At 54.9% G+C, this 25,604-nt stretch overlaps 1 protein-coding gene across 3 annotated transcripts; it reads left to right on the top strand.

Moving 5' to 3' along the window:
* Window positions 1–3,634: 3,634 nt before the first annotated feature.
* Window positions 3,635–24,930, top strand: LOC102101542 (BTB/POZ domain-containing protein KCTD12-like). 3 transcript variants are annotated; one of them, XM_088062836.1, is made up of 6 exons: window positions 3,635–3,760; window positions 5,447–6,315; window positions 16,244–16,300; window positions 18,391–18,513; window positions 20,661–20,756; window positions 24,242–24,930. In XM_088062836.1, the coding sequence occupies exons 2-6, from the start codon at window positions 5,469–5,471 to the stop codon at window positions 24,724–24,726; spliced, it is 1,608 nt and encodes a 535-aa protein (XP_087918962.1). In that variant the 5' UTR covers window positions 3,635–3,760; window positions 5,447–5,468; the 3' UTR covers window positions 24,727–24,930. The 3 variants fall into 3 exon arrangements, with proteins under 3 accessions (XP_087918962.1, XP_005527436.1, XP_087918963.1); XM_088062837.1 differs by lacking the exon at window positions 3,635–3,760 and adding an exon at window positions 5,090–5,202; XM_005527379.3 differs by lacking the exons at window positions 16,244–16,300; window positions 18,391–18,513; window positions 20,661–20,756; window positions 24,242–24,930 and having other exon boundaries at window positions 5,447–7,841.
* The last annotated feature ends 674 nt before the right edge of the window (window positions 24,931–25,604 follow it).

The following is a 25,604-nucleotide window of genomic DNA, read 5'->3' as shown; positions in this document are numbered from 1 at the left end:
TTTCTGTGGGTTTATGGGAACCTGGGAGGCTGTATGGGGTCATGATTCAAGGCTGAGCTCACCCCAGATCCCACGGTGGGATTTTAGTCAACCCCAGAGAGGAAAACCCTGCGCAGGGAGGGGAGAATGAAGGAGGAATGAGGATTGGGAAGAGGGAGACAGAGCTGGGAGCACCAGGATGGCTTAAAGGGGGATTTTCCCACTGATGGACATACAGCCAGAAGACCCTGAGGGGATTAAAAATAGCTCAGTGCCCCAAATGTCTTTAATTCAGTGCCCCAAACCTATAAAAATAATGCAGTGCCCCAGATGTCCTAAAAATAATTCCGTGCCCCACAGGAGTCTGGCACTCAGGGATTCTGTTGCCTTTTTAGGACTTTTTAGCTCCACTTTGTTTAAGGATGAAAGATTCCTGCCTCCAGTCCTGGCTCGTGAATCACGGCCGTGGCACCGAGGAATCCGAACCTCTGTGTGGACCCTTCTGACATCCATGAATTAGGGGATTTTTCCTCTGGTAAATATTCCTGCCTCCACAGGCAATTCCCTTTGTTTTCTCTGGATAAGGAATGGATGGAAAGGCACCAGTGCTCTGGGACAAAGTCCTTGCAATGAGATGGGTCAGGGGATCCTCATCCCAGCACGGCTCACAGTCGATTTATTACATTTTGGGCTTTTTTAGTTGAGGAAAAATCAGGCGATGGAAACATTTGTGTCTCACTTCCAGTTTGCACTCCTCAGTCCTTAAGAATGCAAATTTAATGAGCTTTTGAGGAGTTCTGGGGCAGCACAAGGGGGTTTTAGCAGGGCTGGGGAGCAGGCAGGACCCTCTGGAGGGGGGTGAGGAGGATGAGGCACCGTGGGGTGAAGGGATTTGTGTCCAAGCTTGGAAAACACGGGAACAGCAGCCAGGAAATGATGCCAGGGCCTTCCTTGCAATCACTCTGTGAAATCCCAGAGTGGACACAAACAAACCCTGGTGAAATCCTTCTCTCGGGATGGGGATGAATCATCTGTCACTCTTGGGGTTGATAAAAGTCTCCAGAAGCCAGAGAGGGACCAAAATTCCTGCTCCACTCTTCCTGGAAGAACTTGTAAAAGTGACTTTATGAAACCTCCTGGCAACTTCAGCTGAGCTTCCATGGTGCCAAACATCTTTCCCTTCCCTGGAGATCCCGTTCCCAGTTGCCTCTGGACACATCAGCAGCGGCCTGGATGCTTTCCATGATTTCCACATCAGCTCATGGGAATATTGGTGCCAATTTGGGTGCAAGTTTTGTTCCCCGTGAGCTGCAGGAGTGTGAGGGCAAAGCACAGAGGCACCTGGGAAAAGGGAAAGGGAAAAAAGAACAGGAAGTGTCATCGTTTTTCCTGTCACTGGGCCTGTCCTGGGCTCCCATCCCGACTCTCCCAGCACAGCCCCCAGGATAAATTGGTTTAAATTGGATTTAGGGAGAATTTCTTCATGGAAATGTTTCCCAGCCCTGGCACAGCTGCCCAGGCTGATGGACCATTAACTTGGATCATGGTTGGGGTCACAGCATCTTCCAGAGTAATTCCAGGGAATTGTGAACCAACAGAGCTGAAAATTCCCTGGGAATTCTTTGATGAACTTGCAGTTACGTTGGATCAGACCTCCAGAAAAGTGGGACAAAGCCACACTGGATTTCATCCCAATCCCAAAAATCAAACAGTGGCTAATCATGGTGGCTAAGTTTTCACCCAGGCCAATTTCAAAGATGCTTCAAGCAAATCTCCATCCATCCATCCATCCATCCATCCATCCATCCATCATCCATCCATCATCCATCATCCATCATCCATCCATCCATCCATCATCCATCCATCCATCCATCCATCCATCCATCCATCCATCCATCCATCATCCATCCATCCATCATCCATCATCCATCCATCATCCATCCATCCATCCATCCATCCATCCATCCATCATCCATCCATCCATCCATCCATCCATCATCCATCCATCCATCATCCATCCATCCATCCATCATCCATCCATCATCCATCATCCATCATCCATCCATCCATCCATCATCCATCCATCCATCCATCCATCCATCCATCATCCATCCATCCATCATCCATCATCCATCCATCATCCATCCATCCATCCATCATCCATCCATCCATCCATCATCCATCCATCCATCCATCATCCATCCATCATCCATCCATCCATCATCCATCCATCCATCCATCCATCCATCATCCATCCATCCATCCATCCATCCATCCATCATCCATCCATCATCCATCCATCATCCATCCATCATCCATCCATCATCCATCCATCCATCCATCATCCATCCATCATCCATCCATCCATCCATCCATCCATCCATCCATCATCCATCCATCCATCAACCATCATCCATCCATCCATCATCCATCCATCCATCATCCATCATCCATCCATCCATCCATCATCCAATTGGTCTCATTTATAACCCTCCCCCATCTATAAATATATCCCAGAAATTATCCATGGGGCAGAGTTCCTGCAGTTTATGGGAAAATAATCAAACAGCCCTGGGATACAAGAAAACAACAAGGAGAAACCCAAACAGAAAAATTCCTTGGATGTGAGTGCCCAGACTGGAGGATTGGATTGGTAGAAGAAGGAATTGTATCTTCTGCTCTTACAAAATTTAAAAGGGACAAAAATTTGTGGATGAACTCAGGCCAGTTCTGCTGTCAGAGAATGTTGGGATTTAAGTTTCATCGGACTTCCAGGGAACATGTAAATATTGGGATGAAGTTTGGAGTTGTCATATTTTCCTGGGTTTACAGAAAATTGGAATTTTCATGTAAACTAAAAAGAGCTGGATTCCCTTCCCTTGCTTGGTTTTTCCAGCCTGGACAAGCAGGCTAGCACAACAGCCCAAGCTCCGTATGATCCCACTGCTGTCATTCCTGCCTTGGGAAAGGGAATTTCAGTCCCTCCAGTCCCCTTAACAGTATAAAATCATCCAGGGAATAGCAAGAGTTTGGCTGCTGTAAGGTCTTTGCTGGACAGATTTGGAATTATGGAATCATGGAATGGTTTGGGTTGGAAGGAACCTCAAAGCTCATCCCATCCCACCTGTGCCACGGGCAGGGACACCTTCCACCATCCCAGGCTGCTCCCAGCCCCATCCAGCCTGGCCTTGGACACTCCCAGGGATCCAGGGACAGCCACAGCTTCTCTGGGCACCTGTGCCAGGGCTTCCCCATCCTCCCAGCCAGGAATTCCTTCCCAATATCCCATCTAAATCTCCATTCTTTTAGTTTAAAACTGTTCCGCTTCTCCTGGCACCATCTGGCCGCATTAGAAGTCCCTCTCCCTTCTTTTTTACAAGCCCCGCTGCATTCCCAGGGGATGGCGAGGGTGCCCCTGGAATTCCCGGCAGTCCCGCCCGGTACCGGAGCGGGGAGGATGGGGGCCGGAGGATGCGGGGCCGGAGGTTGCGGGGCCGGGGGATGCGGGGTCGGCGGGGGCCGCTCGGATGGAGGCGGAGGGATGCGGAGGGAAGGCGGAGGGAAGGCGGTCCCGGGGCTAACGGGGGACGGCTCTCGCCGCCTTCCCGGCCATAAAACGGCGGGGCCAGGGCCGGGCGGGCGGAGAGGAGCGGCCGGGACCGGCACGGCGGGGACCGGCACGGCGGGGACCGGCACGAAGGGGACCGGCACGGCGGGGACCGGCACGAAGGGGACCGGCACGAAGGGGAGCGCAGAGGAGCGGCCGGTCCGTCCTGCCGAGGTAACGGGGGCGGCGGGGTCGGGGTCCCCCGGCAGGGGAGCTCTGGGGCGGCTGCCGGGGCTGGGCCGGGCTGTCCCCGCTCATGTCCCCGCTCATGTCCCCGCTGCTGTCACCGCCGGCTCCACGCCTGGGGCGGGCAGAGGGGACAGCGGGGCAGCTCTGCCTGTCCCCCCCGACCCCCCAGCCCACCATGGGCAGCCCCCCAGCCTCCTCCAGCCGTGACAAAGGGATACGAGCGCCGGGCACGGGCGGCTCCTGCCCGCCGGGCTGTGCCGTGAGCATGGAATCGCCAGGGAAAGGGACCCAGAGCCACTGCGGGAGGGGACTGGGAAGCCGGGACCGAGCTGATCCTCTTGCCATCCTTCCGTCTCTTCCTTGCCCAAGTCACCCCTCGTTCAAAGGCGATTCTCCCTGTGAGCCGGGAGGAGTAGTGTGGCCGTGAAACGCTGGCTCAGCTCTGCCCCCGCGCCCAAAAGTGCCCACAGAGTTCCGTCTTTGTCCTTTAGAGGCTCCGAAATTTGTGTTGGGATCCTTTGGAGCAGCTCCTGGGAATCTTTGCGGCAGGACACGGGGACGGGGAGAGACTTTGGGCTGTTCCTTGTGTGTGGGACCAGTCCCGGGGGGTCCCAAGGTCCGAGCAGACCCAGGGCAGCTCTGAGATCACGCAGGGAGGAGGCAGAGCTGGAGGTCAGCCCAGGGAACCCCTTCCCTCCGTGGTTTCCCAAATGCCTGCACAGAGCACGGCATGGATCCAGGCTCTGGCTGCTGAGCCAGGTTTATGTAAGCTGCTGATTTGCAGTGTCAAGAGACATCCAAGAACCGGCTTGCCTTTGGAAAATGTATAAATCCGTGGCATCTGCCCCGAGGCTGTAGCAGCAGCCCAGGATTTGTCTTGGTCCCAGCCCCTTGGAGAGGTTCTGCCATCTCCCAGCTTGGCTGCGAGTCCGTGCTGAACACTTTCCAGGGGCAAGGACAGAGCAGGAATGCCAAAAGGCTCTGTCCCTCTGTCCTTCAGGGCGCTGGTGCCGCTTTTCCCCAGCCCCGAGGTGCTCCTTGCGTGGCACCACAGCCCCTCCAGCCCCGGCTCTGCCGGGAGCTCCTCCCTTGGCAGCTGCTCCTGCCCGCAGGATGCCGGGCTGGCGGGTCCCCAGGGTGTGACAGCCCTGCCCTTCCTGTTGTTGACAGCAGCCCCACGTCCCTGCATCTTCCTGGGCAGAGGGGCCGAGCCCCTCCGCTGCCGGGCGAGCCCAGGTGGAGCTGGCACGGTCAGAACTCGGGCTGTGCGCCACGGAAGGGGAGGCGGCTTTGGATAATGCTGCCCGTTCCAAGAGCCAGGGACTGGGGAAGAGAGATGACTCCCAGACTCCTGGAGAGACAAGGACCTGGTCCTGCCCTTCCTGCTGACCCAAACCAGGCATTTAGTGGTGGCTTGGCAGTGCTGGGTAGGACTCCGTGATCTTAGAGAGCTTTTCCAATCTAAACAATTCTATGATTCCGTGTGTGATCTGGCTTGGGATCCTCTCCAGTCACTTGGGACTGGGGCGATAGCTTGGGATCCCTTGGGATCATTTCTAGTCACGTGGGATTGGGGTGATCCTTCGGGATCCCCAGTGGTCAGTTGGGATCAGAGCACTGGGCTGTGTTTTCTACAGGTTTTAACCCGGTTTTGCCCTGTTTGTGCTGCAGGTGGGAGCAGCAGGAGCCGACCATGGCCCTGGCAGACCCCGCGGGCTGTGCCAAAGGCAGCGAGGACAACAACCCCTTCCCTGACATCATCGAGCTGAACGTGGGGGGACAGGTGTACATCACCCGGCACCCCACGCTGGTCAGCGTGCCCGGCTCGCTGCTCTGGGAGATGTTCACCCAGAAGAACGTGCGCTCGCTGGCCCGCGACAGCAAGGGCCGCTTCTTCGTGGACCGGGACGGGTTCCTGTTCCGCTACATCCTGGATTACATGAGGGACCAGCAGCTGGTGCTGCCCGAGCACTTCCCGGAGCGCGGCCGGCTGCAGCGCGAGGCCGAGTACTTCATGCTGCCGGAGCTGGTGAAGCTGCTGGCGCCCAAGCTCAGCGAGCAGAACTCCCTGGGGGACGATCCCTGCCAGAGCGACCCCGAGGAGCTGTCCCCCGAGGCCACCCGCGGCCTGGCCTCGGCCGCCGCCGCGCTGCCCAGCGCCACGTCCGGCGGTGCCGGCGCCGAGGGCCGCAGGGCGGGGTTCATCACCATCGGCTACCGCGGCTCCTACACGCTGGGCAGGGACAGCCAGACGGACGCCAAGTTCCGCAGGGTGGCCCGGATCATGGTGTGCGGCAAGACCTCGCTGGCCAAGGAGGTCTTTGGGGACACCTTGAACGAGAGCAGGGACCCGGACAGGCCCCCGGAGAGGTACACGTCCAGGTACTACCTCAAATTCACCTTCCTGGAGCAAGCCTTTGACAAACTGGCCGATGCCGGCTTCCACATGGTGGCCTGCAACTCCACGGGCACCTGTGCCTTCGCCCACGAGCAGACGGACGACAGGATCTGGACCTCTTACACCGAATATGTTTTCTACCGTGAGTGACACAAAACCAACCCTCCGCCAACCAACCACCGACTGTCCCTTTCCTGTCCCGTGCTGGCTGTGGCCTAGAAGGTAGAGATCCATCCCTGAATCCCGGCGTCCTCCCTTTGCCTCCTTTTCAGTTGGTTCTTGGGTTTTTTCCCTCCTCCCTGCTCCAAGCTGAACCTGCCCAGCTCTTCCTTGTAGCGGCTGCTGACCACCAGCCTTCCTCCCTCTCTCCGACTTCTGGCAACTCCCAACCCTCCCTGGATGTGCGGACTCGGACACTGCTGCGGACGTGGGATGGGTGGGAGGGGTGGGACACTCCAGACGCTGCTCTGGGCTGGCATTCCTGCAGCTGGATGGGCTTGGACACTGGACTGGGCTCTCTGTCCCGTGCAGCTCCGTGGGATCATCCCGCACGCACTGGGACCTGCCAAGGGGGTTGGGAGAGGAATCACTGGGATAAGGACATGGGGAAGGTGGGAAGCAGAGCAGGGGAGGGGGTGGGGGTTGGAAAGTCGCAGCCTGGCAGAGCGGCTGGATTGGCAGGAGCCCCGTAAGCAGCTTAGCCTGAGACTGGCAGCGCTTGGGAAGGGGAGAGGCTCCCCCTGTGCTCGCAGCTCCGAGCTGAGACATCCCCGCGGCTCCGGGATGCCTCGGGGGGGGATTTCGGGGGGGGGATTTTTGGGAGGGTGGGAGGGGCAGATGTTCTGTGAGGGAGGTGGGGGGGAGCGGGGAAGGCTTGACGTGCTCGGGGGTGTAAAATGCTTATACAGCTCTCCAACTCCTTGGAGCCCTGTCAGCCAAAAAGTCCCTTCATTTTTATCTTGGGAGCACCACGGGAATCACGGAGATGAGGTTGGAATGCTCCGGTGGCCATCAGGCCACAACTTCACCCAGGAAAGGGAATTTTGGCCATTTTGGTGATCTCCTGGGAGGTGTCTCCAGCCCCAGCTCTCCAGGCCCTGGGACTGCTCTCCCCCAGTGGGCAATGTGGAATAAAGGGACAGCCCGGAGTGGCCGTGTGCGCTCGTGTCCAGCTGGCCCAGGACACGGGGAGGTTTGCTGAGGGGGTTCCAAGAGGAGAAGGAAGGAAAGGAAGGAAGGAAGGAACACAAAGCTATCGGAACCTCTGTGCCCCGCTCTGCCCCTCCTGTCCCTGCTGGGCAGCATCCCAGGGCAGCACATCCCCACGGCCAGCCCTGGGCGGTGCCCAGCCCCAGCGCTGGCACACTCAGCCTGCAGGGGAGGTGACCCTGATGTCCCTGTCTGCTGCCTGTGCCTGTCCCTGGTGCTCTGCCATCCCTGGCACCCACCACCCATCCCTGGCACCCACCACCCATCCATGACATCCACCATCCGCTCCCATCATCCATCCCTGGCATCCATCCCTGGCATCCATCCCTGGCACTCACCCTCCATCCCTGCTCCTGCACTCATCCCTGCTCCTCCACCACCCACCCCTGCTCCCACCCTCCATCCCTGTTCCTACCCTCCATCCCTGTTCCCCCCCTCCATCCCTGTTCCTACCCTCCATCCCTGTTCCCACCCTCCATCCCTGTCCCCACCCTCCATCCCTGCTCCCACCCTCCCTCCCTGCTCTCTCCACCCATCCCTGCTCCTCCACCACCCACCCCTGCTCCCACCCTCCATCCCTGCTCCCACCCTCCCTCCCTGCTCCCTCCACCCATCCCAGCCCCTGTGAAGCTCCTGGAGCTGCAGGATCTCCTCCCTGGCTGGACAGCATCCAAGGGGCCGTTCCTGCTCGGCATTCATGTGGGAGGAAGGTTTGCAGCTGCTTCCTGGAGAGGAGGGAGGGCTTTGGGGCCAGCAGGAGTTTCAAACCAGGTTCTCCCTCTCTCCTGAAGAAGGGGAAGGCAAAAACGGTATTTTGACATTTTTTCATGGTCCTGTTCCTCATTCCAACAACCTCTGGAAGAGGAAATGACAACTGGCTTAAGAAAAGGCAAGAAAAAGGAACTTGAGCTCTGTGTGCACACAAAGAAAACCTTTAAATAAAGGGGGAGGGGACTTGCACTCCATATTTGCTTTATTTTTTTTTTTTTTTTTAAGTCAAGATTTTCCTAAGTAGGACTGGGAAAAGAAATTGCTGCCTCGTGAGAAATTGGGTTGTTTTGATGTTTTTCCCCACTGGAACTGGGCTGAAAAATTGATCTCCCATGAGGAGGAATTTTTTTTGCCTGAGGGAGAAACCAGAATGGCAGAGTCATCATTCTGGGGGTTTTGATGTGGCAGGTTCTGGGATTGGGGCTGTTCAACCCAATCCCCCGCAGGAAACACGAGCAGGGGTTACTCCTGAATCCTTTCAGAGCCCGATGGTTTTCCTGGAAACTGAGGCTTCATGGAAAAATCCTTTTGTTGAGATCCATCCCCACAAAAACACGCCAGATTTGGGGCTGTTTCTTTTCCTTGCATATATTTATTTATAAGAAAAGTCTCCTTGTCATGGCTGGGAGGAGAACCTGGCTCATTTGATCCCCAAATGGATCAAATTTTCTGGAGAATGGCGGCGTGGAAAAGCATCACAGTGAGGTCTCCTCCTCTGAACAATCCTGGCAAGCTGGGAACAACGAGGCAGGGAATGGCTGGAGTGAGCTGGGAGCCCTCAGGGCCTCAGGGAGACTGTGGAAAACCAATTCCCTGACGTTGCCTGGTTTTCCTGGGAATATTTCTGTATTTCTGTCATTCCCAGACCTCGAGCTCCTGCTGGGCCGTCCCTTGGGCTTGTCCAAACCACCCAGACCTGCTCTGCTTGTCCCGTCCTTGTGCTCTCCCACCCCCAGGCTGTCCCTAGGGAAAATCCAGCCTTGTCCAGCTCCTTCCCTGCTGGATTGGGACTTGGAGCTGGATTTTCCTTCCCACCAAGAGGACAGGACCCTGCTCCTCCGCTTTCTGCCAGCACAAGCCAGTTTAAGCTCCAGATGCTGCTGGAGGTGCCGGTGGCAGCATCCCGATCTTTTCCATGAGCTCCATCCGGAGATCCCCTCCATCCACTGAGCTTCCAGGGCTGGGGAGAGGGTTGGGATGCCCCAGCTGGTCCCTGGGAATGCTGGCACCCCGAGGGTGGGCACGTGGGCAGAGCACACCTGGAGCAGGGGTGGCGAGCACGTGCCAGGGGGGATTATCCACGTTCTCCGGGAAAACCGGGGCCGGGAGGCATCCCTGGGATTATTTTAATCTGCCCTTCACTCAGCACTCGGCAGCTTTTCTCATCCTGCTGGGAGCCAGAGCTGGGGGCTGGGATGGGGTTTGGGATGGGGTTTGGGATGGGGTTTGGGATGGGGTTTAAGGTAATGATGTCCCAAGGGGTGTCGAGGCAGCAGATCCCGCCCGGATCCCTCGGGAAGGCGCCTGCTCTCACCGCAGAGCTCGGCACACACCAAGGAATGCTTCCACAAAGAGCTCCCAGCTTCCCACGGCTGCTTCCCTCCGAGGGGGAACCAGGAATAACTGGGAATAACCCAGCCTCTCATTTGGAGATTCCCGGAAAATCCTCCATCCCAAAATAAAAGCCCTGGTGGGAGGGAGGCAGAGCAGGAGCTGGGGCTGGCTCTGCCTTCCCCGCAGGCACCTGCCCACAAATTGCCGGTTGCTCCTCGCGAAAACTGAGCCAAATCCCATCTGTCTCCATCTTCTGCCACCCCTGGAGAACATCTGGAAGCACTTTGTGTCCTCGCTCTGGCTCCAGCCCCTCTCCAAGGGGAGCCTTTGGTGGCAGAGGAGTCCCAAAGCTGAGCTCTCCCCATCCTCACGGAGCAGCTCAATCCCACGGGACTGGGAGGAGGACAAGGAGGGTCCTGTGGGGATTAGAGAGGTTAGAGGGGGACACAAAAATCCCATTCCCAGTCCTGAAATCCCATCCTGCCGTGGGAGGCCGGGTCAGCACGCCACAAAAATCCGAGGGATTTGAGGGAATGTTGAAATAGAAAGGATTTGGTGATGGAGGAGCAGGGAGAGGGGAGAAGCAGCTGGAAGTTGGAACCAGCTTCTTCCTCTCTCAAAAAAACAGGGAATGGTTTGGCTTGGAAAGGACCTTAAAGCTCATCCAGTCCAGTTCCACCTCCTGCCAGAAACAGGGAGAACTTCCACCATCCCAGGCTGCTCCAAGCTCCCTCCAACCTGCCCAAAATCCCATTCATTTTTAAAACAAACCCCCAAAACTCCCTTTAACAACACGGGCATCCAGCACTGGGAAAAACCACCTTGGGGAGGGAGGATTTTCCAATTCCTGGTGCAGAAACTGCAGCCTGGGAGCTTTGTTTAGGAGGGGTTTAACAAAACAAGGGTTTAGGCTCAAGTTCAGCAGCTGCAGCTGCTGCGTTTTGAGCACAGAGAGACCTCTGGGCCTCCTTCCCGGGGCTGTGGGGAGCAGGAGAGGGAAGGCAGGAGAGTGTTTGGGTCTCTTGGAAGTTTTGGGAGCCGTTGGAAGCGTTGGACTCCGGTGAGTGCTGGAGAATTTGCCAAATGAATCTCGTTCAAGCTGCGCTGACGGTTTGTGCCGAGCTGGAGCAGGCTGGACCTGGGGACGTCCAGGTGGTTTTCTTCAAAGGCTCTGGCAGCCCAAAAGGTTTTCCTTCATTCCAGGTGATGGATGGCTGGGAATTATCCTCCCCCCTCCCTGCTGCAGGAGAGCTGGGCAGGATCTGAGGGAAAGATGTTGCTGCAAATAACTTAAACCAGATTCCACCTAAATCACTCTGCAGCCGAAGCACAACCTCTGCATCCCAAATGTTCGCTCTCCCTCCTTTCCCTTCTCCAGGATAAATCCCAGCAGGATAAATCCACCGGAACCCAACAGCATCCTTGAAGGATTAACCCTTCCTTCACCCCCCACACCCCTAAAAACTCCTATCAGGAATAAAGTTAAGGTCCCTTCCCACCCAAACCAGCCTGGGATTCTGGGATTCCATGAGCTGGAATTTTGAAGGGAGATGGAGCCCAGCCTTGTCATGGTCCTGTCCCACCATTCCAAGGATCCCTGTGGGAAGCAGGGAGAGGGAGCACCTTGTTCCCTGGACACGATATCCCTGGAATGTTCCTCCCAGGGAAGAACAGCCCCTTCCCACCAAGAGCAGGCACTAGGAGATGCTGATTTTGGGGCCATTTCACAAGGGAAACCACCTGAAAAATCAGATTTTCCCCCCCAAATCCAGCTTTTGAGTTCCAATTCACTCAGAACCACGGGATATCCTGAACTGGAGAGGACCCACAGGGATCACCCAGTCCAACCCTTCGGGAACGGCCCCTACTGGGATCGAGGTTTGTTTGGCTTTGGTTTGGGGCCTTTTCCTGGACAAGGGAGGGCTCAGCCCCGGAAACCCAAACAAAGCCCAAATGTTTAAGGCTCAAAGATGAAAAGAATAAATAAAGGAAACTGGGAGGGAAAAAAGGGGAAAAATCAAGTTTTCCTCAGCCCAGCCCTGTGCTGTGGGATTGGCCAGACAGGGAATGTTTATTGGGATCAGGTGAGGAGTGCACGGAGCCAGGGGAGCTTTGGGGACCTGGAGAACCCAAAGGGACAACAAAAACAACCCCAAAGTGGGGCTTGTGCCTCGCCCTGCTCGCCCTGCCTCAGTTTCCCCAGCCGCAGCGTGAGGAAAGGAGTCCTTCGAGGGCCTTACTGGGGTGTCCTGGGAGCTCTCCTGGGAGCCATGGAAAGGATATTCCAGGAGCTCCCTCGCCTCTGGGATGTGGGGAAATCCTTGCTGTGGTGAAACACAGCCTGCCCACATCTGCCCGAGCACCGAGAGAGCCGTGGAATGTTGTCCTTAAAATCATGGAATGGTTCGGGCTGGAAAGGACCTTGGAGCTCATCCAGTTCCGCTGGCAGCGACCCCTCCCCTGTCCCAGGTTTTCCCAAGGCCCATCCAACCCTTTCCCCTCTCAGTCCAGCTGTTTTAAACCAGGCAGGATAAACAAAACCCCGCCGAGTTTCTCTGCTTGGCCCCACCTGGGGATCACTTCCTTAGAGCTGAGGATTCCAGCCAAAAAAACACCGGGATAAACCCAAATCCTTCCCCTCTCCGGCAGAACAAGGGATTAGAGCTCGGTCGGTGCTGTCCCCTCTCCCTGGAGTTGCTCCCTGAGCACATCTGTATTCCCATTAGTCCCTAATTTGCTGTTAATGGACAGTTTTAATCAAGCCCGAGGATTAAATGCCATTGAGGAGCCTTTTCCAGCGGCAGGGATGCTGAGCCGGGATGTGCAGGGATGAGGGGATGGCAGGGGACAGGGACAGGCTCAAAGTGACATTTCAGGAGCAGAGTCTGCGTTTAACTGAGAAAAGAGAGAAGTAAACAGGAAATCATTTCGCAACCTCTCTCCACCAAAGCTTCCCCTGCTCCTCTCCGCCGCCTCGGACCCCGAGGGTTTCCCGGGAAAGGGTTTTTCCCTGGATCCCGGGATGCCTCGGCTCCCACGGGATCCCTTTGGAGCGCCAGGGGTGCAGCAGCAATCCTGGCATCCTAAAAATTCCCTTGTCCTTGGAGGGGGAGCCCGGTGCTCCCCCGGGTCCCAGAGCTCCCCAGCATTCCAAGAAATCCCAGCCGGGATTTTGGAGCGGGCAGAGCCTCCCTGGCATTCGGGACTCCCGATTTTTCCTGCAGCACCTTTTCAGGTGCTTTCCCAGCTCCTCTTCCCTGCCATTGGGGATGTCCCGTCCGCCTCCAGTCGCTGTAAGGGAGCAGCTCCCAACCTGAGGGAAGCGAGGGCGCAGCCAATGTTTCCCGTTTTATTCCCAAATTATTATTGTCCCCTGAGTGCCTGGAGGGGATTGAACACAACCCCCAGGGGAACACAAAAAAAAAAAAAAAACAAACCCCATTAACTGCACTCAGCAGCCTTTTAACTGGAATTTGGCTCCAGGGGAACTGAAATCCCCAGGTCCTGCTTTGGAAGGATTCCCAGTCTTCCCGAAGTCAGCGAAAGCACTTCCAGCAGGCTGGAAAGCCGAGCAGGAGCGGCCACTGCGGGGTTGAGATAAGGCACCGATGCCAAATACTCCTCCCAATCCCTGAAATTTCGGATTCGGGATTTTTATTTTATTTATTTTTTTAATTAAATTGGGAATTTTAATGCCGCACCGCGCCCCCCCCGCCGCTCCCGGCAAAGCGCAGCCCCTGGAAAGCGCAGCTGCTTCCTTCCAGTGGGATTCATTTGTCTCTGGATGAGGAATGAGGGTTTGGCACCAGGGATCTCCACCTTCCTCTCCCTCTGGAGCTGAGGTCATCCAGCAGTGCCGTGGGGATGAAGGACAAACTGTCCTGGCTGCTGTCACACCGAGCCTTGGCAGGAGCCAGGAATCCTCTCCGCATTCCCAGCCTTGTTCCCGGCCTTCTTCCCAGCCTTCTTCCCAGGTTTGTTCCCAGGTTTGTTCCCAGGTTTGTTCCCAGCCTTGTTCCCAGCCTTGTTCCCAGCCTTGTTCCCAGGTTTGCCGGTGGATATCCCAAAGGAGCCGGTTCCTCCCGGCCGAGCATCTCCTCCTTCCCACCCCGGGCTGATCCCACCTGCCCTGCTCCAAAAGATTCCCACTGAATCCTCCTGGAATTACAGAGTTTGGACTGGGAGAGACCTTAAAGCCCATCCCATTCCACCCCTGCCATGGGCACCTTCCCCTGTCCCAGGCTGCTCCAAACCCCCTCACACCTGGCCTTGGGCAATTCCAGGGATCCAGGAGCAGCCACAGCTTCTCTGGGAATTCTGTCCCACCCTCCCAGCCAGGAATTCCTTCCCAATATCCAATATCTGGGGCTCGGAGTGGTCACTGCGACCTCCCACGCTCGTGGACATCCCAGATGGGATCAGCAGCTCCTCCTGCTCCCGGATAATTCACTGGATCTTGGATGAGAGCACTGGAGGGGGCTGGGAACAGCTGGAGCACCTCGGGAGTGCTCGGAGCAGCTCTTCCGTGCTGATCCTTGGAAGATTTCAATTCTTTTTTTTGGTTGGTTTATTTTGTTTGTGGGGTTTCTTCTTTTCGCTTTTTATCCCGAAGATCAAAATGAAATAATAAAAAAAAAAAAAAATCCCAAGCCATTATTTAAAAAACAGGAGCCGGGTGCCAGTGATTGAAAAGGATTTAATTCCAACCTTAAAGCCCGGAGTGCTGCAATTTCCTGATTAATTCTCCCACAAAAGAAAACAAAACAAAACAAAACAAAACAAAACAAAACAAAAGAAGGATAAAGCCCTCCTGGCCTCGCCCCTGCTCTCCCTGGATCCTTCCCTTCCCCAGGTGAACATTCCCAGCTCTCTCCTGAGTCTCTGAAGTTGGCTTAAATCCCACCAAGGTCTATGAAACATCCAGGGGACATTCCCGAGGCACATCCCTGTGTCCTGTTTCTCATTCCATCCATCCCAATGGAAGATTCTCCATCGGAGCTGATCCCAAGGTCCTTTCCCCCCAACCTCCACCATCCCATTATTCCATTTCCTCCATTTTCCTCTTGGCTGTTTCCCCTTTCCCTCTTCCCCGGGTAATAAAAGCCCTTCATCCCGAGGTGGCCTCTAGGGAACATCCCATTATTCCATTATTTATATGTTGGGAATGAACTCTTGGTTCCATCCCTGCTTTTCTCCCCCTTAATAAGCTTTTAATCCATGCTGGAAGTTCAACAATCCCCCCTTGGCTCCAGAGTTTCCTTAAAATCCTCTTGGATGGACTTTATCCAAAAGCCCCCAGGAAAATGGAATAACTGCTCTCCCTTACCCACAAATTTGTGGGCTGAACATAAAACCAAGGGATTTTTTTTTTTTCCCCTCCGTGTTTATTAGAAGGGTTTTAATTCTGCTTTTAATTATGATTTCAATGTAATTAATACGCAGCCACAACTCCTAAATGGAGCTTGCAAATGCGCTCAGGTAAACCGCTCATTCCATGGAAAAATGAGCATTTGGGATTAATTATGACTGGTGCCAAATTGATCATTAATGAAGCTTTAGGGTTAATTAGAGCCAGCTGCAAATTTCTCAGGAAGGGCAGGGAACAGCGCAGAAAAAAATTCCTTTTTTTTGGTAAAAAATGTGTTTATTCCTGCGGCTCCCAAATGGAACACCCCGATTTCCCCCTCTCCAACAATATTTCAGGATTAAGGGTAATTTTCACCTCCCTCTCCACATTGTGTTAATGGGTTTCCAGGGAAAACTCCAATAGCAACCGGCGCCAACCAGGCAGAGTTGCCTCATTCCAGCCCCCTTTGCTTCCAACAAAAGCCATGGAATTAATAAAGCGTTTGGGAATGACTCCAGACTTTCCCTCCATCCCTGCAAGCGGAAAACAGGTTGTTGATCCCATTTTACAGCTGAGGCTTTCCGGGATGGAGAGCAGGGAATATTCCTCGGGATTCCAAGGGGCACAAGGGTGGCTCCTTCGCTTTTCCAGTGGTAAAAACTTGGTTCTGTTGGTGATGCCCAGGCATCGATCTGATCCCAAATCCTAGGGAAGGGATGCACCAGGATATTGCTTTGTCCCTGCTCCTACAGGACATCTGGGATCAAAACTCCCTTTCCAACAATTCCCATTTTTTGCTGGTGCAGGGGCATCTCTTGCTGAAATTGGGACAGGGTTGAGCTGGAGAACTTTTCCATGGATTAAGGGGGAGTCAGGTTCCTCTTTTGGAACACTTCCAAAAAAGCAGGAAATGCTGGGAGGAGCCCAGATATTTTGGAAAAGTACCATAAAACCTGTCTGGGCCCATGGCACATCCAAGGGGAAAATCCCAGGGATTGATTTTTCATGGGACAGAACCACCGCGCTCGTTTTCCTTGCATCCATCCCCAGTGGGGGTGTGGACGTGGAACACCAGAATTCCATGGTTTTGGAGCAGGATCCAGACTGGTCCATAGGTGTGGAGGAGGTCACCAGAATTCCATGACTGTGGAGCATGGATCCAGATCCAAACCTTCTCCTTTGTTTCCAGGTCCCGTTGTGCGAGGCCAGCTCTCCAGGCAGCTCTCCAGGCACTGCAGCCTTCCAGGTAAATCCATGGAAAACCATGTCCTGGGAAAAACCTGGGAGTGGGTGAAGAATCCCAAGCATTTGAGTTCCAGCAGTGGCTGTGATTCCCAAGTATCCCAGAGCTTGGTGGCTCCCCGGTGGCTTCCATCCCTTCTCCACATCCATGGAATATCCCCAAAGCCGCTGTGTTTGTTGGACAGCCTGGATTTGAGGCCGGAAGTGGAGCTTGGAAATCTTCCCAAACCTTGGGAAGCAGCAAGAGCCCGTCTGAAATTTGGAATAAAATGGGATTAATTCCGTTTTCCCCGTGGAGCAGAGCACGGGCAGCCAGCACACGGAGGGTGTTTGGTTATCCCTGGGAAGAGGGAAAACCGGGACAGAGCAGCTCCTCCGCTCCCACTGCCCCAGGGATTAACCCAAAATCCCTGGAGGTGCTGGAAGAGGAACAAACTTCCGGAAAGCTGCGCCAAGGTGTGCAAAGCCTCTGGAAGGAACAAACCCTCCCTCAGCTCCTGGCACTGCTCCAGACTCCGCCTCCCCTTCCCAATCCTATTAGAATTAGAGGGATAGAGCTATAAGAGGAAAAGTCCATCCCCAGAGCGGCGCTGACAGCTTGGCCTTTAAATCTTTAATAAGCGCCGGCTGCAGGTCAGCACGTGGAAGTGGGAATCCAGCAGCCTGGAGCTCTGCTGGAATGTTTGGGAAGACCTGGAGAAGCTCGGCTGTGCAAATGAAATGAGGGAGCCTCAGCGTTGTTCTTATTCCACAGAAAATCCTTCCCATTATAATTATGTGCTGGGAATTCCATTCCAAGCCACGTTCCCGTGTCCTGTCTGGATGTTGCTCTGCCCAAAAGGCTTTGGAATGCCCCCCTGGAATGGAATTCAGCTCAGATTGACTCCTCCAGGGCTCTGGGATATCACCGGGTGCAAAACCAGCCGCCCTGGGATATTAACTGGATTTAGGAATGGAACATTTCCAGCTGTGCCGGCGGTGACCACAGAGCCTCTGGATGAAGCTGGTGGTCCTGGGAAGCAGGAGACCCTGGCTGGAGCTTGGGGAGAGCCAGGAATTGTCTCAGGAACCTCAATGAATGGGCACAGGGCATGCTGGGATCCTGCTGCCATCTCCTGGAGGCTGCACCTTCTTCTGGATCATTATGGATCGTGGAGATCCAGCCTGGCCAGGCTGTCTCTGGGCAAATTCCCGCTATCCTGGTTTCTGGAAACCACCGGACACAGAATCCTGCTCAGCTGTGGGGGTTTGGGAGCTGGAGCACCCAGTTCCATCCCCTGCTTCCCACGGGGTGGCCTTGGCAAAAGTCTTCATCCACCTCAGGGAGAGCAGGGCTGGATGGGATATTGGGAAGGAATTCCTGGCTGGGAGGGTGGGCAGGCCCTGGCACAGGTGCCCAGAGCAGCTGTGGCTGCCCCTGGATCCCTGGCAGTGCCCAAGGCCAGGCTGGACTGGGCTTGGATCACCCTGGGACAGTGGGAGTGTCCTGGAGGATCTTTCTGGGTGATGATTCCGTGATTCCCTGTCTGCCTGCTGGGAACTGGAGCACTGACGGGATTTGCTGCTCTCTGTGCCAACGGGATGATCCCGCTCCGACGCTTTGTCATGGAGAGGCAAATCCCCCTGGATGGGGCAGGAACTGGATCCAAAGCCTCTTCCAGGCTGTGTGGCAAATGGAAGTGTCTGCGTGGAAATGTCAGGGAAGAAAATAACGGAAAGCCGAAGCAACAACCCCAGTGTAGGATAAACACTTTGCATCCCTCCCTGCTTGTAAATCCATGTAAACGAGGCAATATATGGAAAGCCAGGGATAGGAAGGTTTAGCAAAAAGGCAGGAGAGCAGGACCAAAGCATGAGGAACAGGAATTCCTGGTGGGAAATGTGGGATGTGGTTACAGGCACTGCCCAAAGCTGAGGGATCACCCCAAGAAGGGTTCGGGAGGCACTGGGAGTTTTCCTGATCATTCCTCACCCCGGGAACCCAGCGTGGCCTCTGGGAGGTGCTTTGGATTCTATTCCCATCCACCACTCTTCCCACATTCCCTCTGCATCATTTCCTTTATAAGATTTTCTCCTTTGGGTGTTGGTTTTTAGGAAGCTCCTGGCTCAGCCTTCCCGTTCCCGAGCCTTCAGAACCGGAGCAGAGCCCCAAAAAACCCATGTCCTCTTCCGAGCCCATCCTGGACCTCAAGGGAGACACGGCAGAAGCACTTCCAGGTGAGAACCAGCACTTCCAGGTGGGAACCAGCACTTCCAGGTGGGAACCAGCACTTCCAGGTGAGAACCAGAACTTCCAGGTGGGAACCACCACTTCCAGGTGGGAACCACCACTTCCAGGTCGGATGCAGCTCAGGCTCTCCAAGAGCTGCTCCTCTTGGAAGATTTCTTGGCAAAGCTTTGCCATCCACACTACTGATCACTAATCCAAATAAATAGGCAGGTCTTAGAATCATGGAATTTTTCACGTGGGAAAAGACCCCTAAGACCATAGCCCAGCCATTCCCAAATTCCCCATGTCCCCAAATGCCACATTTTAAATCTCTCTAGGAACGGGGACTCCATCCCTGCCCTGGGCAGCTGTGCCAGGCCTGGAAAAACTTTTTGGGGAATAAAGGGTTATCCAAGCGGATCGGCTCAGCAAGGAGGGAAAGCTGCTTTTGCTCCACGTGGTCCCAAGCCCTCCATCCCAGCCAGATGTTTTGCTGATGCAAAGCAGGATGGATCCGTTGGCTCCCATCATCCGAGGGCTCTGTGCCATCACCGGAATTTGACCTCTGGTGTCTGAATCTGTCATAATTCCCATCCCGGCCGTAAAGCTGGAGTGGCTGCTCTGTAAAAGTGAGAGGGAATCAAGTGGTCACGCAAAGTCTTGGTGTGGGACAGCTGCTGACCATCACTCCCCCTCAGCTGGCTGCACTTCCAGGGATGTCCCACAGCTCCTCCCGCTGATCCCATCCCAAAGGAATCCCAAAGGATCCCATGTGCTGTCCCAAAGGAATTGGCAAGGAGCTGCAGGATCCCAGCTCTGGGAAAACCAAAAGTTCTGCCCATGGAGAGGAGGCAGAGAAAATTGGGAGACATTTGGAGAGGGGATTGGGAGACCTTCAGAGAGGGAATTTGGGAGACCTTTGGAGAAGGGATTTGTTGTTCTTTTCCTTGTTTTCCTGGGAATGCCAGAACTGGCGCAGATTAGAGAAGATATTAAATTAATCAGTGACCGGGAATATCTACAGCTAAATGTGTGTCTTTATATATAAGGATAAAAATAAGCGGGAAAACTACTTGGACTGCACAGATCCACGGGAAACAGCCTAAAACTGACAGCAGAACTCCCAGAAAACAAAAAAGGGAATGTTTTGGAAACAAGAACAGCTGCACAGGGGATGGATTGAATCGCAGGAATCAACTGTGATGAAGGCAGCCAAAATTCCAGCCCCAAACACCTCCCCTGGCTCAGCTCTTGGGCCTGGGCCCTGCCAGCTCCAGGGAGGGCAGGAAATCAGGGAAATCGGGAGGAACTGGAGATGAAAGGCGCTGTGGGATGAATAATTAGGTGCCGATGGATATCGGCTCGCTCAGGGGGTGGGGTGGCCAGGGCTGGTTTAGATCCCGGCAGGAGCTGGCCGGGAATGAAAGGCACAGAAACCATGGACGGGTTTGTTCCAGCTCCAAGGGACTGAAGTCCTGGATAACAAAAGGTGGCTGGAGTTAGATCTCCATCTGTCAGTCCTGACAGACATTGGATCTAAAGGCTGAAAGGGTTGGAAACGCGCATCCCACACTCAGGAGTCATGGAATAGAATCCCAGACTGGTTTGGGTTGGAAGGGGCGTTAAAGGTCACCTAATCCCCTGGGATGGGCAGGGACACCTTCCACTGCCCCAGGCTGCTCCAAGCCTCGGACACTTCCAGGGATGAGGCAATGTGGCCGAGGATTCCAGGCTGGAGGCATTCCCACATTCCAGCCGTTCCTGCAGGAGTGGATATCCACTCAGAGAACACTGATTTAATCTAGATGAAGGATCTCCAGGGCATTTCCTGCAATCTCCTCCAAGGACCGAGATCCTGCAGAGTCGAACATCCTAATAAAACTGGCACACATTCCCAGAGCAGCTGGGGCTGCCCCTGGATCCCTGGAAGTGCCCAAGGCCAGGCTGGATGGGGCTAGGAGCAGCCTGGGGTGGTGGAAGGTGTCCCTGCCATGCCAGGGGTGGGATGGGATGAGCTTTGAGGTCCCTCCCAACACAAACCATTCCGGAACTCCACGATTCCTATAAAAGATGGAATTGTGAGCTCCATACCCACAGGGTGATGTTTGTGAGCACATCTCCATAACTGACGCAATTCCCAATCTTTTCCTCACAGAGAACCCGGGAGGAGCAGGGGATCAGAGCTCCTGCCCGCCAAGGGACACTCCAGGGAACGGACAATCCATGAAGCACACGGAACCAACGCCAGCAGGTACCAGTGTCCAGCTCTCCTCCACCTCCAGGAGCTGCACCTTCCCGCCAAGGAAACTCATCCCTCAGAAAAATCCCTGAAATCCCTGACCCCACCTTGCCTCCTCCTGGCAGCACCTGTATGACAAAGGAAATTCCGGATTACCTTCCCAGGCCTCCAAGGTCTTTCAAGAGTTGACTTTTGCTGCTCGGAATTCTTTTCCCCAGCTTCTCGCTGAGCTTTTCCAATGGCAGGAATGGATTACAAAAGGAGAATCCAGGGAGAGTCTTTCTGCCATCCATGTCATGAGTTTGGGGCTCCAACAATTCTCTGCACCTGAGCTTGGTGCCTCCTGCTGAGGGATCAGGATTCCCTGGGTATCCAGCCAGGAGACCTGGCACTGCCAGAGCACTTTGGCCCAGCTGCACGGGAAGCTCCCAGTGCTGTTCCCAGCTGGATTAATCCCACAAAACAGAACAATTCTTGCAGAGTCGAGTCCTGAGATTGGCGGGATGCAGTAGCTGGCACGGGAGCAGCTGGTTTGGATTGGGCACAGGGGTGTTTGGGATGCACCCTGGATAGCTCCTTCCCACACTTCCCACACTTCCCAAACCCAATGTGCTCTTCCAGCTCCTTTGGAAACTTCTATCCATCTTTTTTTGGCCCACATCACCCCAGTTTAAGAGGCTGGAAGGAATTTTAAGAAGCCTGTAAAGGAACTGAGACATTCCTGGTGCAGCCCAAGCCAGCTGAGGTCCTGGTTTTTCCAGGAAAAGGAGGGAAAGGAGCTGCTTGAATAAACCCATGGAAGAGAAACATGGAATGGTTTGGGATGGAAGGACCTTGAAGCCCATCCAGTTCCACCCCTGCCAGGTCAGGGACACCTTCCACCATCCCAGGTGGCTCCAAGCCTCATCCAACCCGGCCTTGGGCACTTCCAGGCATCCAGTTTCTGTGGAAACCTGTGCCAGGGAGGAATTCCTTCCCAATATTCCATCTAATCCTTTCCCAGTCCGTGGGCAGCCATTCCCCCTTGTCCAGTCACTTCATCAAAAAATCCCTCCCTGCTTATTTTGGGAAAAGTCGGGTCTCTGCAACAATTGGTGGGAAAAGGAACGGAAATCCTGGATCCCGATGGAGTGTGAGCTGCAGATCCCTCATGATCTGGGATCACCCAGGAATGTCCTATCCCATCCCATCCATGCTGGGACCTTCCAGCATGCCTGGGGATGGAAGCAGCGTCGGAGAGCACAAAATCCAGTGCTGAGATCCCGAGCTCCTGTCCCTGCCACTGGAATAACTGGAATAACAAAGCGCTGTCCCGGAGCCGTGGGGACAGCGTGTGCCTCCCACCAGAGCAGGAGCCGGTAATTGCCCCCAGCAGGATTCCAGCGGCTCCGCAGGGCTGCTCGGAAGTGTCGCTGCCGAATTTAATTGGAGCTCTGAGGCCCAGGTGGCACCGGGGAAGGGAAATCTGTGGGAGGAAGGATCAGAAAGATCAGCCAGGCTGATCCCCTTCCCCAGAGCAGCAGCTGGGAGGGACACTCGGGATTGTGGGGTGTCCTTGGATCATCCGGGGGCTGACACCCCCCCAATGCCAAACACGGGCTCAAAATGTGAGGAAGGATAAACCCGAGGGAAAAACTGGGAATTTTGTCCAAAACTACAGGAAAGAGGAGCCTCCCAGCCAGGCTGGGAGAGCTGGGAATGTTCCCCTGGAGAGGAGAAGGGTCCAGGGAGAACTTCCAGAACATTCCAGAGCTTGAAGGGGCTCCAGGAGAGCTGGAGAGGGACTGGGGACAAGGGATGGAGGGACAGGACACAGGGAATGGCTCCCAGTGCCAGAGGGCAGGGCTGGATGGGATTTGGGGCAGGAATTGTTCCCTGGCAGGGTGGGCAGGCCCTGGCACAGGTGCCCAGAGCAGCTGGGGCTGCCCCTGGACCCCTGGAATGCCCAGGGTCCGGCTGGATGGGGTCTGGAGCCGCCTGGGACAGTGGGAGGTGTCCCTGCCATGGCAGGGGTGGGTGGGATGGAATTTGAGGTCCCTTCCCACCCAAACTATTCCAGGATTCTGAGATTAAGAGCAGGGAAATTTTAGGGATGTGAGTTTGTAGCCTGGCACCAGCCATGCCAGACCACCCAAAGGACGTCAGGATGGTGGGATATGAGGAATGTTCAGGAGCCATTCCCTGGAAGCCTGGGTTTGCTCTCAGCCTGGTGACCTGAACAGTTCTCTGTGCCTCAGACAGGAATAATGGGATGTAAAATTGAAAACTTGGGAAAATAAATGTTATCCTGCAGCAGCCACAGCCACGGGATGCTCCGGGAGCTGTGACGCTGGAGAGGAACTGAAGGATTTGAATTCATTCCCCAGCTCAGCCAGAGGCTCCTCCTGGGAATTTGGGTGCTTAAATTCCCCAGCCTCAGCTCCACATTTCCCAAAAGCAGCTCCCAGGTTCACAGATAAGATGATTAAAGCAGCTTCGAGGCTTCATCCCATCACTCAAAGAATTTGGAGCAAAGATTCATCCCTGTAACTTCCCGGAGAGATCTGCCAAAGAAAATCCAGCCTTCAAGGGTTCTGCTCGCTGATGGATGACATTCCTGCTTCCCACCTCCAGCAACTGCAGAGCTGGAGCTGCTCAGCAAATGTCAAAATGGGACAAAAAAAAAAGAACAAAACACAAGAGGAAGGAGAAGGGGGACAAAAATCCAATTTCTGTCCTTCAGGGAAAAATAAAACCCCCTTTCACATTTTCTGCTTCTGTGCAGGGGGCAAAGTGCAGGGTGGGGGATTTTAAACAGGAATTGTTTATTCCCTGTTTTGTATCTCTGACACCAGGGGTATTTTTAAAAGAATTCCCAGCAGGTCTCTCCTCTCCCTCAGCTTCCTCAGCTTCCCGAGCACCCTCATCCTCCCCCATCTCCCTCACCATGCTCACCACCCTCATCTCCCTCATCTCCCTCATCGCCCTCATCTTCCTCATCTCCTTCATCTTCCTCATCTTCCTCATCTTCCTCATCTCCCTCATCTTCCTCATCTCCTTCATCTTCCTCATCTCCTTCATCTTCCTCATCTTCCTCATCTTCCTCATCTCCCTCATCTCCCTCATCTCCTTCATCTCCCTCATGTTCCTCATCTCCTTCATCTTCCTCATCTCCTTCATCTTCCTCATCTTCCTCATCTCCTTCATCTCCTTCATCTCCTTCATCTCCCTCATGTTCCTCATCTCCTTCATCTTCCTCATCTTCCTCATCTCCCTCATCTCCTTCATCTCCCTCATCTCCCTCATCTCCCTCATCTCCTTCATCTCCTTCATCTCCCTCATGTTCCTCATCTCCTTCATCTCCCTCATCTTCTTCTTCTTCGTCATCTCCCTCATCTCCATCTCCTTCATCCTCATCTCCCTCATCTCCATCTCCTTCATCCTCATCTCCCTCATCTCCTTCATCTTCTTCATCTCCCTCATCTCCCTCTCCTCACACTCTCTGTTTTCCTCTCCAGCCCTCGAGGACGCTGCGGAGCCGAAGGAGAACCCTGGGACGAGGCAGGACCCATCCAACCCCGGGAATTCTCTTGGAACCTCCAGCCCTGCGGAGCCCATCCCAGCCCCACCCTCGGGCGAGCCCATCCCCAGCAGAGACCCTCAGGAGGCGAAGGATCCCAGCCCCACCAACTCCCCGCCGTGGCCAGAGGCTCCCGAGGAACCCCCGGTGCGCCCCAACACCCTGGACTTCTCCAAAGCCGGGAAGGAGCAGGAGGAGGCGAGGCAGGCGGGGCAGCGGCGCGGCAGCGACCGGGCCGCGGTCAAGGAGAACGGCGTGGAGGCCGCTCCGGCCACCAGCACGGCCAGCAGCGAGGAGCGCCGGGCTCTGCAGTCCGAGCTGGGCAAGTGCATCGAGGAATTCCGCAGGATCAAGATCCCGCACGCCTTTCCCAACAAGAAGCGGCAGTGGCAGAGCGAGCTGCTGAAGAAGTACCAGCTGTGAGAGCAGATCCCACTCCTGTCCCGTCGGGAATGGGGCTCTCCAGGCGGCCGGGTGGCTGCTCCAGCCGTGGCACAGGCTGTCCACGCTCCCAAAATGAGGAGCAGAGGTGGCTGATGAAGCCCAGGCAGATGTGGAAAGGGTCACAAGCCTGTTCCCACCACGGTCATCGAGGGGATGCTCAGTGGCTCAGGCACAGCTGGAGGGGGTCGGACAAGGAAGGATGTCCAGGGCGATGTTTGGGAGCGGCAGAAATTCCCACATTTCTGAGACTGAATTCCCCTGGTGTTTCAAACAATAAAATCGAGTTGGTGTCCAAAATGAACTCCAGACTCCTCGTGGCTCCGGGGCAGATGTGGGAATTTGGCTCTTCAGAACTCTGCAAGTGGCTTGGAGTTTCCTGAATTGCTTGGCTTTTGGGGCTGGGAAAGGGGAGACCAGAGCCACGGTTTTATTCCTTTTATATGGAGCCAGGTCGGTAAAGTGTCTGGGGAATAGTTTGGGGGAGAGTTTGGAGAAGTGTTTGGGGAAGTGTTCAGGGAAGAGTTTAGGGAAGTGTTCAGGGAAGAGTTTAGGGAAGTGTTCAGGGAAGAGTTTAGGGAAGTGTTCAGGGAAGAGTTTAGGGAAGTGTTCAGGGAAGAGTTTAGGGAAGTGTTCAGGGAAGAGTTTAGGGAAGTGTTCAGGGAAGAGTTTGGGGAAGTTTTCACAGGGACAAGGAGAGCAGAGCAGGGTGAGGTGACCCTGGGCAGCGCTGGCAGCCAGGAAAAGGCTCAAATCCCACATCATTCCCTGAGCAGGATCCCCATTTCCTGGGAGACAGGCAGCCGTGGGGCTCAGAGAGCCGGAGCCGCAGTTGGATCTGGAATCTGTCCACGGCTCAC

The sequence above is a fragment of the Pseudopodoces humilis genome, chromosome 15, assembly GCF_049639895.1.
Source record: "Pseudopodoces humilis isolate 2021_Gansu_Grassland_sample_001 chromosome 15, ASM4963989v1, whole genome shotgun sequence".
Classification (NCBI taxonomy): domain Eukaryota; kingdom Metazoa; phylum Chordata; class Aves; order Passeriformes; family Paridae; genus Pseudopodoces; species Pseudopodoces humilis.
This window is presented reverse-complemented; position numbering and strand designations above follow the sequence as displayed.

Excerpts from the sequence above, each read along its gene's own strand:
- LOC102101542 (XM_088062836.1), top strand. The coding sequence starts at position 5,469 with ATGGCCCTGGCAGACCCCGCGGGCTGTGCCAAAGGCAGCGAGGACAAC. Across the intron at positions 6,316-16,243 it reads CACCGAATATGTTTTCTACC|GTCCCGTTGTGCGAGGCCAG; the intron begins GTGAGTGACACA and ends CTTTGTTTCCAG. Across the intron at positions 20,757-24,241 it reads CACGGAACCAACGCCAGCAG|CCCTCGAGGACGCTGCGGAG; the intron begins GTACCAGTGTCC and ends TTTCCTCTCCAG.